This window comes from Cavia porcellus, unplaced genomic scaffold (genome assembly GCF_034190915.1).
Source record: "Cavia porcellus strain 051 isolate PalLab524CR breed Dunkin Hartley unplaced genomic scaffold, mCavPor4.1 scaffold_3, whole genome shotgun sequence".
NCBI lineage: Eukaryota > Metazoa > Chordata > Mammalia > Rodentia > Caviidae > Cavia > Cavia porcellus.
Genome location: NW_026947486.1, coordinates 120,299,702 through 120,318,421, shown reverse-complemented (window position 1 = coordinate 120,318,421; position 18,720 = coordinate 120,299,702). Strand labels below are relative to the sequence as shown.

The following is an 18,720-nucleotide window of genomic DNA, read 5'->3' as shown; positions in this document are numbered from 1 at the left end:
ACAGGTGTGTCCTGCCACACCCAGCTGTATTTATTTTTAAATGTTAAATTACCAGCAAGAAAAAACAGTGGCAAACACCTGTGAGCCTTTCATTGTTAGGAATTAAAAATCACCATATGGTAATTATTTGCTTGATATAATTGTAGTTCAAAAGGATATTAGGAAGGATTATTACTAGGATATTAACAGATAATGGCCCTTTATTCCCCATCTTCAGTGCTAATAAAGGTGCAGTTGGTATACACTTAGGAATGGTTAAAACAGTCAACATAGAGCCAGGCGTGGTGGCACATGCCTTTAATCTCTGCTTTTGGGAGACCGAGGCAGGAAGATTTTGAGTTTGAGGCCAACCCAGACTATATGGCAAGACCCTGTCCCAAAAAACAAGAAAGAAATGGTAAATCTTTTTACATATTTTTGCCATGGTTTTTAAACCCTGAAGGAGTAAACCGAATAGTTCACTGAGTTCCAAGTCAGCCCATGCATGTTTGGATGTTGCCCTCAAAAGCCACAACTAAGGGACTGTCACCTGAGCTCCCTTCTCAGCAGTGGCACCTCCACCCTGCCGACCTTTTCATGTGGTCTTTCGTATGTCCCTCTACCACACCAGTGCCCAGTGCTGCTGGTACCCCTGCAGGGTCCTCGCTGGCCTCCCTCTCTACTCCTCTGGTGCTACAAGGTGCCAAAGCAGAATGCCCTGGTCCTTCTGGGAACTAGTCCGGTGTGTGCTCATTCCTGGGATGTCTCACAGGATACCTCTCCTCCATGGTGGGTTGCCCTCTGTTAGACAGTTAGGCTCGTGTCTTCCTTCCTGCCTGCAGTCAGTGTAATGGGTATGATTTTTGTGACTTTTTGTTGTAGTTGTTTCTGGTTATATAAAAATTCAAATGAATCAGAAATCAGTTACCAACAGAGTTCAGCCATGTCTCCTCCGGTAGCGTAGCCCCAAGCCACCTGACAGTGACATTCATTGCTGGCCCATCCTGCCTCCTGCAGTGCTGCACATGGGGCAGCTGGCGTTGTGTTCTATACTGTACTGAGGGGCTTGAATGTGCCCCCAGCAGCCCATCCTCCTCAGGCCGTGGGGTCTGTAGTCTTCGGCGTGGATGGAGGTGCACAGGGCCATTTCTGGGAAGCCTCCTGGGGTGGCTGTGTGGAAGGCCTCAGGGTTGCAGGCTCCAGAGCTGACACCATGCTGGTGAGAGTTTCGTAGTCACCAACCCTCAGGCTAGGCTGATGCACACCGTGTGTCTGTACGTCAGGGCCTGAGAGACCCAGCAGCCCTCATCTGCTGGGCCTGCATTGCTGAAAGGAGACACAGGCAGACGAGGGACTTGAGCACCAGCTGGGGCGGAGTGAGTCCATGTCATGCTGTGGGCGACACTGCTGCCTCCCGCCCCATTCAGCCTCATTCATACCTCAGTACATCGCTCAGCATCCAGGTCCTACCAAGGTGCCTTTGCTGTCTCCAAAGTGCTGCAGGGATGCTTCTCAGGCGGACCCACTGCAGGGCAGTGGCCCATGGGACAGGAATGGTCACACTTTTCTCCAGATCAGGCTGTAGGCTGCTGCTTTCCAATCCTCCTCAGGGCCTGGAGGTGCATAGGAAAGGTGCTGCCACTGCCGCTGGAGATGCCCTCTGCCCCAGTGGGGCAGGCATGCCATTGCTCCCAGACCACGGCCCTCCTTGTGCCGTGGTTGGGGGCAGCTTCCAGTAGAGGCCCATGTGGCTTGGGATCACTCTCTCCTTGTGCTAGAATTATGGGCAGTAACCACTGGTGCCCAGTTGGCTCTCAGGGCTGAGATAGTGAGGGTACCTCTGGGATGTACTTCCCGTTGCTCAAGTGAGAAGCCTGAGGCCACTCAGCTTGGACCTTGTTGGGAAAGTGGAAAGTGGCAGGGCCAGGATTTGGGCTGTGCCCACCCCACCTGCCCCCAGGCTTCGTGCCATTGCGTACATACCCAACGGGTGCCTGCACACACTTTAGTCAATCAGACCACCCCTGCTCCCCAAAGCCCAGCGTGTGGGCCCTGAGGAAATCCCTGGGCCTTGCCTGTGGTCGGTGGGCTCCCGAGCCTGCCTGCGCTTGCTTTTCTGCAGCACTGTGTTACCTGTGATAGTCACACTTACGTTTTTGTTTAACACTTCAGGGAAGAGAAGTCAGAGGACCAGGACCTCCAGAGCCTGAAGGACAAACCCCTGAAGTTTAAAAAGGTGAAGAAAGATAAGAAGGAAGACAAGGAAGCCAAGCATGAGCCCCTGCAGCCCTCAGCGCACCACTCTGCAGAGCCAGCAGAGGCAGGCAAGGCAGAAACGTCAGAGGGCACAGGCTCCGCCCCAGCCGTCCCGGAAGCGTCCGCCTCCCCAAAGCAGCGGCGCTCCATCATTCGGGACCGGGGGCCCATGTATGATGACCCCACCCTGCCCGAAGGCTGGACAAGGAAACTTAAGCAAAGGAAGTCTGGCCGCTCAGCTGGGAAGTACGATGTCTACTTGATCAAGTGAGTGAGTAGGTGCTGTCCCTGCCAGCCAGGGCTTGGACAGCAGGAGGGGACATGCTGAACCCATGTCCCTTGGAATTGACCAGGAAACTACATAGGCCACTCAGGCGGGTTGGGGCGGGGCGGGGCGGGGCGGGGCTGAGCACTGGGCTGGGAGTGATTCAGAGACCGTGCTGACCTGCCTGCTTGCCAGGGGATGCTTATCTAGAGATGGAAGGGGAGAGGATCTCCTCTGGTTGCTTTCTTGAGAACAAGCCCCGGGAAAGGGTCTCCAGGTGGAGAGCCAGACAAGCCTCATGTCCAGCCTTGCCCACTGTCCTTCTTGCACGTGCCCAGCTCTAAACTGGCAGTTTTGCCCACTCAGTGAGCCCAGGAAAACTGGCAGTTTCCCAGAGCTTTGTTTCATGCCATATCTCTGAAGGGGAGCTGACTCCCAGTGAGCCCCAGGGCTGGACCTAAGCTCAGACACTCAGTGTGCAGATGACGGGGTGGTGCGGGGAGCCTCACCCCTCCTGTGGGCTATAGCTAGGCCATGGGTGCCCCAAGCAGCCTGCCACAGGCCAGTCCTCTGGACCTTCAGAACCTGGTCGGCAACAGTGGGCACAGGTGCTCTGTGCGAGCTGTGCCCCTCCAGTTCTCACACCCTTGGCTTCTCTTGGGGGTGACTGTTGTTCACAGAGCTCATCAGCCCTATCCACTCTGCCTGTCTCTAATCTTGCCAGGAATGCACCTGACTGTTCTTTATATCTCTCCATTTGTTGTCCCACAGTCCCCAGGGAAAAGCCTTCCGCTCTAAAGTGGAGTTGATTGCATACTTTGAAAAGGTAGGCGATACCTCCCTGGACCCTAACGATTTTGACTTCACGGTAACTGGGAGAGGGAGCCCCTCTCGGCGAGAGCAGAGACCACCTAAGAAGCCCAAATCTCCCAAAGCTCCAGGAACTGGCAGAGGCCGGGGACGCCCCAAAGGGAGTGGCTCCGCGAGACCCAAGGCAGCAGCATCTGAAGGTGTTCAGGTGAAAAGGGTCTTGGAGAAGAGCCCAGGGAAGCTGCTGGTCAAGATGCCCTTCCAGGCAGCGCCCGGGGGCAAGGCTGAGGGGGGTGGGGCCACCACTTCGGCCCAGGTCATGGTGATCAAGCGCCCAGGCCGCAAGCGAAAAGCTGAGGCCGACCCCCAGGCCATCCCCAAGAAGCGGGGCCGGAAGCCCGGGAGTGTGGTGGCTGCTGCCGCTGCCGAGGCCAAGAAGAAGGCTGTGAAGGAGTCCTCCATCCGCTCCGTGCAGGAGACCGTGCTCCCCATCAAGAAGCGCAAGACCCGGGAGACGGTGAGCATTGAGGTGAAGGAGGTGGTGAAACCGCTGATCGTGTCCACCCTTGGTGAGAAGAGCGGCAAGGGACTGAAGACCTGCAAGAGCCCCGGGCGGAAAAGCAAAGAGAGCAGCCCCAAGGGGCGCAGCAGCAGCGCCTCATCACCCCCCAAGAAGGAACACCACCACCACCATCACCACATGGAGTCCCCGAAGGCACCCGCGCCACCGCTGCCGCCCCCGCCCCCACCCCTGCCTGAGCCCGAGAGCTCCGAGGACCCTGCCAGCCCCCCCGAGCCCCAGGACTTGAGCGGCAGCATCTGCAAGGAGGAGAAGATGCCCCGAGGAGGGGCGCTGGAGAGCGACGGCTGCCCTAAGGAGCCAGCTAAGACTCAGCCCGTGGTCCCCAGCGCCGCCCCAGCCCCGGCTGCAGCCCCGGCCCCAGCCCCGGCCCCAGCCCTGGCCCCGGCCCCGGCCACAGAAAAGTACAAACACCGAGGGGAGGGAGAGCGCAAAGACATTGTTTCATCCTCCATGCCGAGGCCAAACAGAGAGGAGCCTGTGGACAGCCGGACGCCCGTGACCGAGAGAGTTAGCTGACTTTCCTCTGCGCGGCCTGCAAAGCGAACCAACAAGAATAAAGGCAGCTGTTGTCTCTTCTCCTTATGGGTAGGGCTCTGACAAAGCTTCCCGATTAACTGAAATAAAAAATATTTTTTTTTCTTTCAGTAAACTTAGAGTTTCGTGGCTTCAGGGTGGGAGTAGTTGGAGCATTGGGGATGTTTTTCTTACCGACAAGCACAGTCAGGTTGAAGACCTAACCAGGGCCAGAAGTAGCTTTGCACTTTTCTAAACTAGGCTCCTTCAACAAGGCTTGCTGCAGATACTACTGACCAGACAAGCTGTTGACCAGGCACCTCCCCTCCCACCCCTCCGCCCCCACCCAGTCACAGTCGGATGGACAGCAGTTGAGAGGACACTCTCATTTGGTGCCATTGGTGCCCCGCCCACAGCACCCAGTTCCCCCGGCTCCCCCACCTCTGACCGCAGTGGAACAGGGAGGCAGAGCAGAGAGGCCGTCGAATTCTTTAAAGAAGACGACGGGGGGGGGGGTTAACTCAGTGGCTGCAGCCCACCGTGTCCCACATGCGGCAGCACAAGCTTAGCCCCATGCCAGCCCCAACCCAACACTGACGAGGACATTTCATGGGACAGGCAAGTGGCACCTATCTGCTCTGGCCCGGCTCGGAGGAAGCCCTGTACTGCAAGTGCAGACCGACCTGAGCTGCAGGACAGGGTGGCCCGGGAATAGGCGCGTGGCGCCAGAGAGGGGCCATAGGGGTGGCAGGACAGTGCGGGCCAGCTGCAGGGCGGGATGCCTTGGCGCTCCGAGTAGCCTGGCTGGTTGAGAGGGCCTTGGGGACAGGCCAAGGGGCACGGGGAGGAGAGTCTTGAAACTGTTCTTCCAGCCACTTTCCAGTTCTCCTGTAGGGACAGCATAGAATTATTTGCACTATTGAGTCTTCATGTTCCCACTTCAAAACAAACATGCTTCGAAAGCAACTGGGCTTGAACTGGGGACACTCTGTCCCTCAAGCCACCAGATGCGAGGGTGTTCCGAACTACCTGGATCTGTATATATATACCTGCGCTTGTTTTAAAGTGGGCTCAGCACATAGGGTTCCCACGAAGCTCCGAAACTCTAAGTGTTTGCTGCAATTTTATAAGGACTTCCTAATTGGTTTCTCCTCTGCCCTTCCATCTCTGCCTTTCATTCATTCCTCCCATCCTCTGTTCTCCCGCCTCCTAGCTCGTCCTCTCCGCAGGCACCCACAATGCCCACCCACATGCCAAGCCCACTGGGGTCGGCTCCAACCCCTAGAGCCTCCTGGCTCTTCAGCCCCGCTGCCAACCCCAGCTGCTGTCCTCCCAGCTTCTGAGGGGCAGGTTGAGGGCAGCATGTCTTGCCCTCTTCCTTGCTGAAAGGAGGCATGGGGCTTTGCACCCGCCCCATAGGCCTTCCTTCCTGGGCCCAGGGGATGCGAGCCAGGGATGCTGGCCACATCTGGTATCCAAGGGCCAGTCTGCCAGAGTCACCAACGAGCCCAACGGGGCTAGTGGCATGTGGCAGGGCTCCAGGTGATAAGACCTGACCCAAGACTGGGACTGGGAGTGGGACTGGCACCTGGGCTCAGCCCCCTCTGCTTGTCCTTTCCTCACCCAGTCCTTTCCGGTGGAGTCGTTCGCTTTGCTCGATGGAGGCGCGTGGGGCCAGGCCACCACCTCCGCCAGTCCACCTGTGAGTGTGGTGTGGGGTGAGAGGCTTGGTCAGTTTCTGTTGGATCCCAAAGTCCTCACCTCTGTTCAGGAAGTCCTTATCTAGCTGCATATCTTCATCATATTGGTATATCCTTTTCTGTGTTTACAGAGATGTCTCTTATATCTAAATCTGTCCATCTGAGAAGTACCTTATCAAAGTAGCAAATGAGACAGCAGACTTACGCTTCAGAACCACCCCCAGGCACGTCCCGCGTGAGCTGCTGCCACGAACTGTCAAGTGCGTGTTGTCTCGTGTATTTCAGTTCTCGTCCCGCTTCCTTACTGCGGTGTAATCATGAAGGATGAAACATCTTAGAAACTGTCTAGCACTTCCGCGCCAGTTTTAGTGATCAGCACCCTAGTGGACAGTTCCAATCAGTAGCTTCAGATAACCCATGTCTGTCTCCGGGACGGTTGGGAGCGAGGGAGTTCGCCCGTTCTGTTCCGTAGTTGTAGTCAGACTTGAGCCTCTCAGTGTCCCTCTCCCCATACCATGCTGCCAGCCTGTCCTGTCCCACTCCTACCAGCCGATGCCCGTCCAACGGCCCGGCTCCTTTACCCTCTCTGCACTCGTCCTCCGCCTCCCTCCCACCTCCTTCCCAGGAAGGGAGTGTGGTTGGAGGAGGGGACAAGGCCTTCAGCACTCCTCTTCCTCCACGGACAAAGGGCCCTGGTCTCACAGTGGTCTTGCACTCCCAATACCCCCAGAGGACACCTGCCCAGGCCACAGACAAGATGTCTGTTGTCCTGGGAGTGGACCGCGGGCCTGGGAAGAGGAGTGTGGGCCCCGGCCGCTGGCTGTTTCGGGTGTCATTTTCTTTCAGTTTATCCCCACTCATAGCCCCCTGCTCCCAGGCTCCCTCCCTTAGGGTTTCCTCTGCGCTCCCTACCCCATGGAAAGGAAAGTATCACATGTCAGTCACCTTTCCTTGGGCAGGGTCCTGCCACTCCGAGACCCCCCCCCTTGGGGTCGGGTTGACAGGAGGTTGGAGGGAAAGCCTTAAGCCACGGGATTCTCACCAGCTGTGTCCGGCCCATTTTTAGGGTGTGACCTCGATTCTGTGTGTGCTTGAGCACTATGAAGACTGGGGGAGGGCACCTTTCAGTGACTGAAGAATACGAGAAGAGACTGTCAGCTTTCAGATACCCGGGGGTGATGTCATTAAGGACACACCCACAGTCCCTCCACCCTGTTAGTCGATAGTTACTACCTCCTCCCCCACAGAACCCGCCTGTCCTCCCTGGTATGCCCATGCATGCTGGTGGCTCTTGTCACATCCAGTGAAAAGCCGGCCTCCACAGGGTAGTGGGCTGGGTCATGGCCACAACCTAGCTCCTCTGTGTGGCACTGTATTCCCGCATCAGAAGGCACAGGGGACACCTAGACATGCCACCTGCCCCAGTCCATCAGTGCCAAACTAGCCAAGGAGCCCAGCCTCTCCGCTTGGGCCGAGGAAAGCTGCCACCTCAATGTGGGTGCAGATGAGTCTGCCAGAGGCCGCCAACATCGGAAGTGGGACCCGGAGCAGCCCCAGCTTGTCATTACTGTGATGGTGATCGCAAGAAAGCAGACGACCAGAAACAAACTGCCACGTTGGGTGGGAAGTTGCCTTAGCCGGCAGGACCTCCAAGGTTTAAGTGACTCTTAAGTGGCTCCAGCCCATGAAAGGGCCAGAGGGCGTGGACTGAACCCAACGGGGGAAGCCCGGGTGCCGTTGCCCCGTTCCCTGTGATCAGTTCTAGAGGTGGGCCGGTTCACGTCCACAGCTCCAGGACCAGTGGCCCGGTTCCTGCACCAATCGGGCTTCGGGCCGCTGCCGCGGGTGAGGGGAAGGGGCCACCGGGTGGGTTGGACACGCCCTGCGCACTCTGTCCGCCTCCCACTCCTCCTCTGTTCTGCTCTCTCAGCCTATGAACAGCTCTGTTACGAAGGGGTTTGTTGATTCTCTCCATTTTGATGTCTTTCTCTTTTAGATATTGTATCAATCTTTAGAAAAGGCTTAGGTCTAATTGTTATAAATCGCTAGGATACTGCCTCCTCCAGGGTCTAAAATTACATATTAAGGGGGGAAAATTGAACCTTGAGACCAGTTCACAACAATCGAGAAGGAAAATCTAGAAAACATTTGGGAGAAAACTACACTTTGATGTTTCTGAATAAGGGCAAGCTTTTGCAAAAATGCCAGTCCAAAAATACTCAGCGGCCTGAAATGTCTGGTGAATGTGACAGACATGGGGAACTCCAGTCAGAGGCCTCCTGCACCAGAGGCATGGAGCAAGGGGCCTCTTGTCATTGTCACTCCTGGGGTCACTGTCATCAGGGACACCGCTTCTGAAAGGGATGGGCGCTAGCAGTGTGAGGCCAGCACTCCTCACCCCGACTCCTCTAGCCTTGGCACGCTCTGCCCCACCCTTGAAGAGCTGCGCTCACCTGGGGCCAGTGGGAGGGAGGACAGGCCTTGCCCACTCCATCTCTGCTGGGAACAGACTGGAGTCTGAATGCTGGAGCTGCTGTCTGTCCGGTCCTGCTCAGCAATGAGCAGAGATTTGCCAGTCACCTTCTCCCCAGCAGTGTTTGTGTCAAGTGGCAAAGCCGACCTTCCGGGGGACCCTGATCCTGTCCAGTAACTTAGAGATTACTCACAGGCCTACTTCGGCTCCTCTGTCCTGGGCTTTTGTTTTGCTTTTGAGTTTTGCTTTTAGTTTTCCTGCCCCTTTTATTTTATACACCAACCAGACACACAAAGCAGTTGAATTTATATATATATAGATATATATATATGTATATTGCACAATTATAAACTCATTTTGCTTGTGGCTCCACACAAAAAAGACCTGTTAAAATTATACCTGTTGCTTAATTAGAATATTTCTGCTAACCATAGCATAGGACAAGGGAAAATAAAGAAAAAAAAAACCAACAAATCTGTCTGCTGGTCACTTCTTCGGTCCAAGCAGATCTGTGGTCTTTCCTCCTCCTCAAGGGTTTCCCTGTGCTGAGCAGAGGTGGGGGTAGACAGTTCCCCACAGGAGCACGCAAGTCTCCTGATCCCCCACCCCGCAGAGTGACCCAAGACTGGGGGCTGGAGGGGAAAGGGGAGTCCACACCAGGTAGAGCGCCAGGGACCCCGGATCCGTGGGCGACAGTCCGGGGCGTCTCTCCAGGAAGTATCGGAGACTCCAGCAATGTACTCTTCTATCCCCTACCATGAGTAATTGCATTTGCTTTTATAATCTTTCATGAGCAATATCTGCTAGAGAGATTAGCAGTAACAGTTCTTTTTGATCACTTTTTAGTCATTTAACACACATACACACACAGAAAAACCTAGAATCCAGAAATGTTCTTCCAAAGCAGAGAGCATAATATATAATCACCAGGGCCAGAACCTCACCCCTGCATCGTGCTGCTGCTGCTGAGGACAGTGTCAATGGGATGGGGCAGAAGATATGGACCGGGGCAGCCGCTCCCCATGCTCAGGGTTAGCGGCCACCTGGGAGGGGCGGAGGAAGCAGGCAGCACCCCTGATGTCCGACCACTGACAGGGGGGCACCCCTGGTGACCTTAGCTCCACCCGGACAGAGCAGGACCACCCTGCTCTACTCCTGGGAGCTGGATGGTGGGGCTCAAAAGCCACAGACAGCCTACTTGTTCCCCCCACCACGGCCTCCTTTCCATTTGATTTCTCAACGCTTCAATCAATGACGGCCACCCCAGAGTCAGTAGTCGGATATGTGACCAAATATCACCAGGACTGTTATTAACTGTGCCGAGTCCTCCCCGGAGGCCTCCATGTACCTGGACACTGTAATGTGTGCTGTGTTCACTCCTCCTCCCTGCCTTCCCACCCTCCCTGTCTTCTGTTTGGGTTTGGTTTGGTTTTTATTTCTCCTTTTGTGTTCCAAACATGAGGTTTTCTCTACTGGTCCTCTTAACTGTGGTGTGGAGGCTTCTATCTGTGTAATTTTGGTGGGTGAAAGGGACTTTGCTAAGTAAATCTCTTCTGTGTTTGAACTGAAGTCTGTATTGTAACCATGTTTAAAGTAATTGTTCCAGAGACAAATGCTTTAGATACCTTTTCTTTGCAAGCAGAGCATTCGGAGGGAGGGGGACGGTGACCGGGACGTGAGGGCTGACCCAAGTGATCACCCCTGCCAGATGGTCCTGAGCCTGCCCTAGAGGCCCACTCGAGCCAGAACGGGGAAGGCCGGCGGGTGCTGTCTGCAGAGGTTGGGCAGATGCAGCTTTTGTTCCACACAGTGGGTTCCTTCCATGCTCCTGCCCCAGTGTTAACATAGTCATCTGTGAGTAAAGACAGGATCCATGCTCCTTCCAGGGGAGCCTGGAGGGAGGGTGGCCACAGGAGGAGGGGCTAGGTAGACAAGTGGAGGATGGATTGGCCACGCCATGCCTGGGGCACAGCTCCTCCTGGACACAGCCAGGTGGACAAAGGGCATCCCACGGAGGCACTTGTCACACCCCATCCTGTTGCTAACGTGACTGCCTGGTTGATCCAGTGAGCTCCACATCTGAGCTGACGAACCCCTTCCCTCCCTGTGGCAAGCGGAGCCATCTCCATGGACCTCATCGACCTTAGTAGATGTCACTGTGGGCTCACCTTCAGGTGAACCCAGCAGGCTGGGAGCAACCTTTGCATGTGAAGCTTAGTGGCCAGAAGAACCAGGCAGGGTCCCCCCCTCCAAGTCCCAGTCCCGTTCCCCTGTGCCATCCCGGAGGCTGAGATCCATGGGACAGTGCTGCCACCTGACACCAGAGGTGGTCCATGGGGCCTGGGACAGACTTAGCTGGAGGGGTCTCTAAAAGCCCTCTGTCGCATTCACTTCAGTTTTTGTGTTTTGGGACAATTACTTTAGAAAATAAGTAGGTTGTTTTAAAAAACAAAATTATTGATTGCTTTTTTGTAGTGTTAAAAAAAGGTTCTTTGTGTATAGCCAAATGACTGAAAGCACTGATATATTTAAAAACAAAAGGCAATTTATTAAGGAAATTTGTACCATTTCAGTAAACCTGTCTGAATGTACCTGTATACGTTTCAAAAACACCCCCCACTGAATCCCTGTAACCTATTTATTATATAAAGAGTTTGCCTTATAAATTTACATAAAAATGTCCGTTTGTGTCTTTTGTTGTAAAATCAAGTGATTTTTTTCATAAGGTTCTTTTACTATTTGGAAAGATGGGCAGCACGCAGTTTTATTTTATTTTTGTAAGTTTTTTAACACATGTGAAGCAAAGAAAACTCAGCATGCCTTTCTAAGTGACGCGTTTGCACCTTCTGTGGGGAAGTACTGTATCCTGTGCTGTTAGCATTCTCGATAAACCTCTCTGTGAAAGTGACTCAAGGTCTGGGCTTTCATTGTAAGTCAGCAGTCCCCTCCAGCCCGGGACAGCCAGGAAAGTGCCATGTGGGCCGTGCGCCTACTCTCCGGCAGGCACCCAACTCACTGCAGGACCCTGTGGGTGGCCATCTGGCAAGGGCGTGATGGGACGCTGGCCAGAGGGGCCCTGCTGCCACTGGCTTCCCACCACCCTCAGTTGGGGTTCACAGGCAATGGTAGCTCCCCCATACTAGAAAGCACTCCAGCCTTTCATGTTTAGGGAAGGAGCAGCTGCAGTATATAAGCACTATCCTGAGAGCATAAGGACCACCACGTCCCAGCCCCAGGGCTCATGTGCACAGATGTGACCTTTATTGCCCTGGAGTCACCACACAGCCGTGAGGGCCATCCCGTGCGAAGCCATCCGGGCCTGTGGCATGGCCAGCTTCCTGACGGTAGCCACTGTGGCTACGGCCTTGGCGAACCTCTTCCAGGTCTCCGCCACAAGTTGTTTCAAAAAAAGCCCGAAGTGTCAAGGGAGAGGGCAGGCTGGTGGTCACGGGAAGCCCTTTGCAGCACCGGGCCCTGTGGCCACACAAGACAGGAATGGGGGCAGCAGCCGGAGAGCTCCACAGTGGGGGTGGCCTGAGACGGCTGGTCAGGTGCACCCCAGAACAGTGCAAGAGCAGGCAGCCGGCGCGGCCAGCCCTGTGCTGGGGCTTCAGGTGGTTTAAGGCTTGTGGTGCCTCTGGAGGGCTATGCTTGAGGTGGCCAGGCGGCCCTCCAGGCCACCCTGACAGCCTCAGAAAGCTCGGGAGCAGACTGCTCTGGAGAAGGCCCCCGCTGTAAGGGGTCCCAACTGCTTGAGAAGCTGAGGCTGGTGGCTCCAAGTCTGAGGCCAAGCCTGGCGGTGAGGGAGCACCGTCTCTCAAAATGAAAACCGAGGGCTGGGTGTGTGGCTCAGCGGTACAGTGTTTCCCGCCATGTGTGATAGCCCTAGGCTCTGTCCCCAGTCTCCAGGATGGGGATGAGAAGGTAATGGGTGATGGCGAGGGCGGTGAGCCCACGGGAAGGAGAGGCCTTCCTAGAGCTGAGCGACGGCCAAACCGGGGCTGAGGCGCAGCTGCAGACGCCGAAGCCATCCGCGCAGGGGCACACTCAGGGATGGCGGGCAGACCCGCGCGGGGAAGCAGCCTGGTGTCTGCTTCCATGATGGGAGGAGAAGCTGCGCCACGTCCCTGTCCCCTGCCGGACACGAGGGAGGAGCCACGATGGGTCGGGGGGGGGGGCGAGAGAGGGCGCCCCCAGCAAAGCCAAGAGTCAGACGCCCCTGCCTGCTCCCAGGCTTTTGTCCACAAGCAGTGTCACGCCAGCGGCCCTTTTGTGACCCACATGTCACCTGCCCTGCCTGCCGTTCCTGCGGCTAGGAAGGGAACTTCCCGCCTGCTGCCCCGCGCCCTCTTGGGGCCGCTATTCTTCGTGGCACAGCCGCCGCTCCCCGCCCGGGCCGGCGCGCGGCGCCCCCGTGTGGCCGAGGCGGCGGCGACGGCGGCAGCCGCGGAGGAGGACAAGATGGCGGCAGGCCCGGGCGCCGCCTCTTCCGCCCCGCCAGGCGTCGCACGCGGCCGGGGCGAAGGGGAAGTGAGTCAGTGTCCGCGGAGCCGGCCGGCCTAGGCCCAGGCCCAGGCCCGCGCCCGCCGCGGCCCCGAGAGGCCCAGAGAGGCCCGGCCCGGGGTGGCGGCCATGGCCGGGGGGCCGGGCCCGGGCGAGCCCGCGGTGCCTGGCGCGCAGCACTTCTTGTACGAGGTGCCGCCCTGGGTCATGTGCCGTTTCTACAAGGTCATGGACGCGCTGGAGCCCGCCGACTGGTGCCAGTTCGGTGGGTGGCGGCGGACGGCGGGGTGTGGGGGGCGCGGGCTGCGAGCGTCGTGCCTGACGCCCGCCGCCCCGCAGCGGCTCTCATCGTGCGCGACCAGACGGAGCTGCGGCTGTGCGAGCGCTCTGGGCAGCGCACGGCCAGTGTCCTGTGGCCCTGGATCAACCGCAACGCGCGCGTGGCCGACCTCGTGCGCATCCTCACGCACCTGCAGCTGCTGCGCGCGCGGGACATCATCGCCGCCTGTGAGCGCGTGCCCGCGCCCCGGGACCCCGCACCCCGCACCCCAAGCTCCCGGACCCCGCGTTCCGCACCTCGGACCCTATGCCCCGCGCACCCCAGTCCCCGGGCTGGATCCCCGTAGCCTCACCCTCCTTTCCTCCTGTGGCCACAGGGCAGCCCCCCGCGCCCCTCCCGCCCCCGAGCGCTGGTGACAGTGGCCTGGCCCCCACCAAAGCCCCAGCCCCCGGCCCCCGGAAGTGGCCGTCCTCAGCCTCCACCGTGCCCTCCCCAGGTAAGGGGCCGGGACGGCACAGGGGTGGCGCCCGAGGCTCTGCCCGCCTCGCCCTCACTGGCGCCTCTGTGAAGCCCCGCCAGGACCCCCGCCCCACTCTGGGTACAGCTCGAGCCCCGCTGCCCCGCAGCAGCCTCCGCAGTCGCTGTCCCCGTCGCCGGCCCCGCCCTCCGCCCAGGTAGGTGCCCCCCTCCCCGCTGGGCCGGTGCCGGCCGGGAGGCAGCCGGGGTGGGCAGCTCGCACCCGCGACCTCCTCCAACCAGGTCGCTGGCCGCAGCCCAGCGTGGGGTCCCTGCTGCAGGGGCCCGGGCCCGGCCCCTTCTGCTGGCCCCTCGGTGAGATCGCCCGCGGCACCCGCGACTTCTCGGCCGAGCTGCGAGTTGGCGAGGGTGGCTTCGGCTGTGTGTACCGAGCTGTGCTCCGGAACACCACGTATGCAGTGAAGAGGCTCAAGGAGGTGGGTAGTGCGGCCCAAGGACAGGGACAGGGACGGGGGCCAGCGGGAGGCCGTGGGCCCAGGGCTCACCCTGCGCTGCCCACCGCAGGACGCCGACCTGGAGTGGGCCGTGGTGAAGCAGAGCTTCCTAACCGAGGTGGAGCAGCTGTCCAGGTGAGCCAGGCCTTCCCTGCGGCTGCGGCCAGGACACAGCGCAGCGCAGGCGCAACTGCCACTTGCCATCACACAGGTTCCGCCACCCAAACATCGTGGACCTGGCTGGCTACTGTGCCGAGGAGGGCTGCTATTGTCTCATCTACGGCTTCCTGCCCAACGGCTCCCTGGAGGATCGCCTGCACTTCCCAGTAAGCTGCCTGGCACCTGCGCAGGGCCTCTTGCACCCCTGTGGCACCTGGTGCCCAGCATGCCCAGAAGCAGGCCTTGTCCCTGGAGGGACACTGTCCTGCTGCTGCTCCCAGGCATCACCTCTGAAAGCAGACTTGCTTGGGAGTTGCTTGGTTGGTTTGGTTCACCCAGGCTGGCTTTGAACTTGCAGCAATCACCCTGCCTCAGCCTGTTGAGTGCTGGGTTACAGGCACGGGTCACCCCACCTGGCAAAGTGAGGCTCAGTGTGTGGAATGGCTGGCCTGATCGAGGCCACACAGTGATGGGTAGGGAGAGGGTTGGGCTCAGAGAAGCCCTCGGGCCGCATCTTTGTTTCCTGTGCCTCCAGCCCCAGGCGTGCCTGCCTCTTTCTTGGCCGCAGAGACTGGACATCCTGCTGGGCACCGCCCGGGCCATCCAGTTTCTGCATCAGCACAGCCCCAGCCTCATCCATGGTGACATCAAGAGGTGAGAGCAGGGCCTGGGTTCCCGGGCATCAAGCAGCCTGGTGTGGCACAGCTGTGGAAGTGGGCCCGCCACAAGCCTTTCCACAGGCAAGGTGCCAGGTGGGCAGTGCCAGGCCCCTCCCAATGGGGCTGCTCACGTCACTGTCTCTGTTCCCCCAGTTCCAATGTGCTTCTGGATGACAGGCTGATGCCCAAGCTGGGGGACTTTGGCCTGGCACGGTTCAGCCGCTTCACAGGGGCCACACCAGGCCAGAGCAGTGCCGTGGCACGGACCCACACGGTGCGGGGCACCCTGGCCTACTTGCCAGAGGAGTACATCAAGACTGGCAGGCTGGCCGTGGACACGGATACCTTCAGCTTCGGGGTGGTGAGCGTGAAGCCGGAGCTGGCGGGGAGAGATGTGATAGGCCAAGGCAGGAGGGTTGGGGAGGTCTGTGGCAGCCCAAGGTTGGCCAAACTGCAGCACCAGGTGCTTCTTTGTGTGCGCGGTGCCATCGTTTCCCTGAATCACATTTGGTGTCTGTCACCTTGAGCTCCTTCACAGTCAGCTCTGGGGGGCCGCCAGGCTGAGGTCAGGCCCTTGCTCTGTGCTACCCTCTCCAGGTTGTGCTGGAGACCCTGGCTGGCCAGCGGGCTGTGAGGACACAGAACTCCAGGACCAAGTATCTGGTGAGCCCGCTGTGCCAGTGGCTCGCCTTCCTTTCCTCCCCGAAACCTGTCTCTGTCCTGCCTGCTCTCCAGGCCTCAATGATGACCAGGGCTGGGAACAGGGCGGGGACAGAAGAGACTGGGGTAGACCGGTGGGACACGGCAGCAAGGGCCGTCCCCTCTTTGTTCCCATCCCCTCTCCTGCACACATGACTCTCGCTGCCCCGGGCCCACCACCAGCGAGCCACCAGCCCACCTTGCCCTTCTGCCCGTGGTCCACGGCCTCAGCTGCTGGCCGAGGCCTTGCTTTGGGAACGTGACATTCCCATACCCGCAAATGTGTTCTGCGGCCGGGATTTGGGGTGTCCAGAAGAGACAGCTGTGGGACCACGATGTCAACCCACAGAAAGACCTGGTGGAAGAGGAGGCTGAGGAGGCGGGGCTGACCCTGAAGAGCACCGGGACCATGCTCCAGGCCGGCCCGGCCACTGACACCTGGGCCACAGCCATTGCTGCCCAGATCGTCGAGAAGCACCTGGACCCCAGGCCTGGGCTGTGCCCGTCACGGCTGGGTCTGAGCCTCGGGCAGCTGGCCTGCTGCTGCCTGCAGCGCCGAGCCAAGCGGAGGCCGCCCATGACTCAGGTGACTCCCAGCCACTTCAGGTCCCTGCCAAGGGTAGCTGCGGTGGGGAGGTCACGCCCATCTGACAGCTCTGCCCTGTATAGGTGTACGAGCGACTGGAGGGGCTACAGGCAGCTATGGCCGGATCTCTGTGGGAGCCCGAGGCAGCCGGCCGGGGTCCCCCATTCCCGCAGGAGAACTCCTACATGTCTGGCGCCAGCAGCTCCCGGAGTCAGGGTGCCCTGCTACAGCCCCTGCTGGTGCCCTCAGGTGGCCCCACCCACTCCACCCTACAGCCCCGCCAGAGCCCCAACCAGCCTGTGGAGAGCGACGAGAGCCTGCCAGGCCTCTCTGCCGTCCTGCACTCCTGGCATTTGAGCCCCAGCTGTACCCCGGGCCCCACTGGAGAGTCCAGCTCAGGGAACACCCCAGCCACAGAAGGTATGGGGGTGTGGGAGAGGGTGGATAGTACCCAGAGAATGTCCCATTCCCCTCAAGAGTGAGCAGGGCTGCCCGTGTCCTGTCCTCCACAGGGTCCTCCCCGGGCAGCCCTGCCTCCTCATCCTCATCTGCCTCGGAGCCGCTGCAGATTGTCATCAACCCAGCAAGGCGCAGGATGGTGCAGAAGCTGGCCCTATACGAGGGTGGCGTCCTGGACAGCCTGCAGCTGCTGTCATCCAGCTCCCTGCCAGGTGCCACCCGCCCGTGCCCATGAGCAGGCCCCAGCATGCACACTCGGAACCCCTTCTTACATGGTCTGTCCCCTCCCCTCCGCAGACTTGGGCCTCGAACCCAGCACCAGACAGGGGCCTGAAGAGAGTGACGAGTTCCAGAGCTGACCCATCATCAGGCCCAGAAGGCAAAGTTCTCATGGTCAGAAGTTCTCACGGCATGTCCCTCCTGCTGCCCTGGGGCTACAGGCACAGGCAGCGCAGTGGTACTAAGGGCACCATGTCTCGGGGCTGCTCCACAGCACTGCTGTGGCACCTCGGGGAGCCCTGACCATGCGTCACCCATGCCAGCACCACTGGAAAAGGGGAAGCGACTGTGATCGGCTCGGCCGCCTGCCAGCCAGGCCACTACAGGCCACCGCACATGATTCCATGCCCAGCAGGCCCCAGATCCACAGCTCAGCTGGCCACTAGCTGGGGTCAGGCGAGCCCGTGGCCGGTGTCCCCACGCGAGTGGGAAGTTGAGGCAGGCAGAGGGGGGGGGCAGTGTTAGCAGAAGCGAGGCCCCAGCAGTCACACTACAAGCCCGGAAAGCAGGCATCAGTGACACCCAAGTCATCCTTCAGTAATAAAGACTTCACATTCCCACACTGGCCACACCTGGAGTCTGTTGCGCCTTCCCAGGCCTTTGCACCTCACGGCCAGCCAGGGTGCACTCGGGACAGCATGTCATTACACTTTGCCTTGAGTACCTTGTGGCTTTGCTTTTTTTTTTTTTGGTACTGGGCCTGGAACCCAGTCCTTTGCACGCGGCCACATGCCCTGCCCTATTTCCCTTTTTCTTCCTTCCTTCCTTCCTTTCTTCCTTCCTTTTATTTCAAGACAGAATCTCTCTAGGTTGCCAAGGCTGGGATCAAACTTGCAATCCTCCTGCCTCAGCCTCCCTCCCAGAGAGTACTGGGGTTACAGGCATGTGCCACCGAAGCCAGGTGATGGTATTTATTCAATTTAGGTGTTTGGTAGATTGAGGAGTTCAGCCATTTGCACCTGGAGTTTTCCTTCTGGGAAGGCTGGTTTGGTTTGGTTTGGTTCGGAATTCTTGTGGTTGGTATTTTTTCTTTATTCCCCAGCATGCTGGGTCTGAGTTGGGCCTCACACATGCTAGGCAAGCACTCTGTCACTGAGCTATACCCACAGCCCTTTGGGAAAGCTTTGAATTACAAATTCATTTTCCTTAATTACATATTGGGCCTTCTACAATTTTGGTTTCTTTGTCAGTTTTGACAATTTGTATGTTTATGTCTTTGGCATGTGTGTGCGGTACCGAGATTGAATCCAGGGCCTCTGCAGTTCATCACCAGCCCATTTTTCTTTTACTTGGAAATAGTCTGAGTTCATAAATTGACCACACTGGGCTCAAACTTGGAATCCTCCTGCCTCAGCCTCTCAAAGTACTGAGATTAGAAGGCTGTGCCACCACTCCCAGCCTCGGTTGTCTTTGAGGAATTTGTCCATTGCTTTTGAGATGGCACAAAGTGAATAGCCCCTTATTTTAAAAATAACGGCTAGGCATGATGACACATGTAGGTGATCACACCACTTGGGAGGCTCAGGCAGGAGGGTTGCTGTGAGTT

General features: G+C 58.3%; 2 protein-coding genes across 2 annotated transcripts in view; both read left to right on the top strand.

Annotated features, from left to right (window-relative positions):
• The window catches only part of Mecp2 (methyl-CpG binding protein 2), a 60,185-nt gene extending 48,698 nt beyond the window's left edge, over window positions 1–11,487 (top strand). The window contains exons 2-3 of the mRNA XM_063246602.1: window positions 2,152–2,502; window positions 3,272–11,487. Of these exons, the coding sequence (XP_063102672.1) occupies window positions 2,152–2,502; window positions 3,272–4,409 (1,489 nt within the window). The 3' untranslated portion in view covers window positions 4,410–11,487. The remainder of the gene's footprint in view (window positions 1–2,151; window positions 2,503–3,271) is intronic.
• Window positions 11,488–13,036: 1,549 nt separating this feature from the next.
• On the top strand, window positions 13,037–17,734 carry Irak1 (interleukin 1 receptor associated kinase 1). The gene is made up of 14 exons (XM_023560492.2): window positions 13,037–13,347; window positions 13,422–13,589; window positions 13,739–13,858; window positions 13,933–14,036; window positions 14,136–14,315; window positions 14,404–14,468; window positions 14,545–14,659; window positions 15,028–15,146; window positions 15,305–15,512; window positions 15,749–15,814; window positions 16,200–16,436; window positions 16,520–16,856; window positions 16,949–17,107; window positions 17,193–17,734. The coding sequence occupies exons 1-14, from the start codon at window positions 13,212–13,214 to the stop codon at window positions 17,252–17,254; spliced, it is 2,076 nt and encodes a 691-aa protein (XP_023416260.2). The 5' UTR covers window positions 13,037–13,211; the 3' UTR covers window positions 17,255–17,734.
• The last annotated feature ends 986 nt before the right edge of the window (window positions 17,735–18,720 follow it).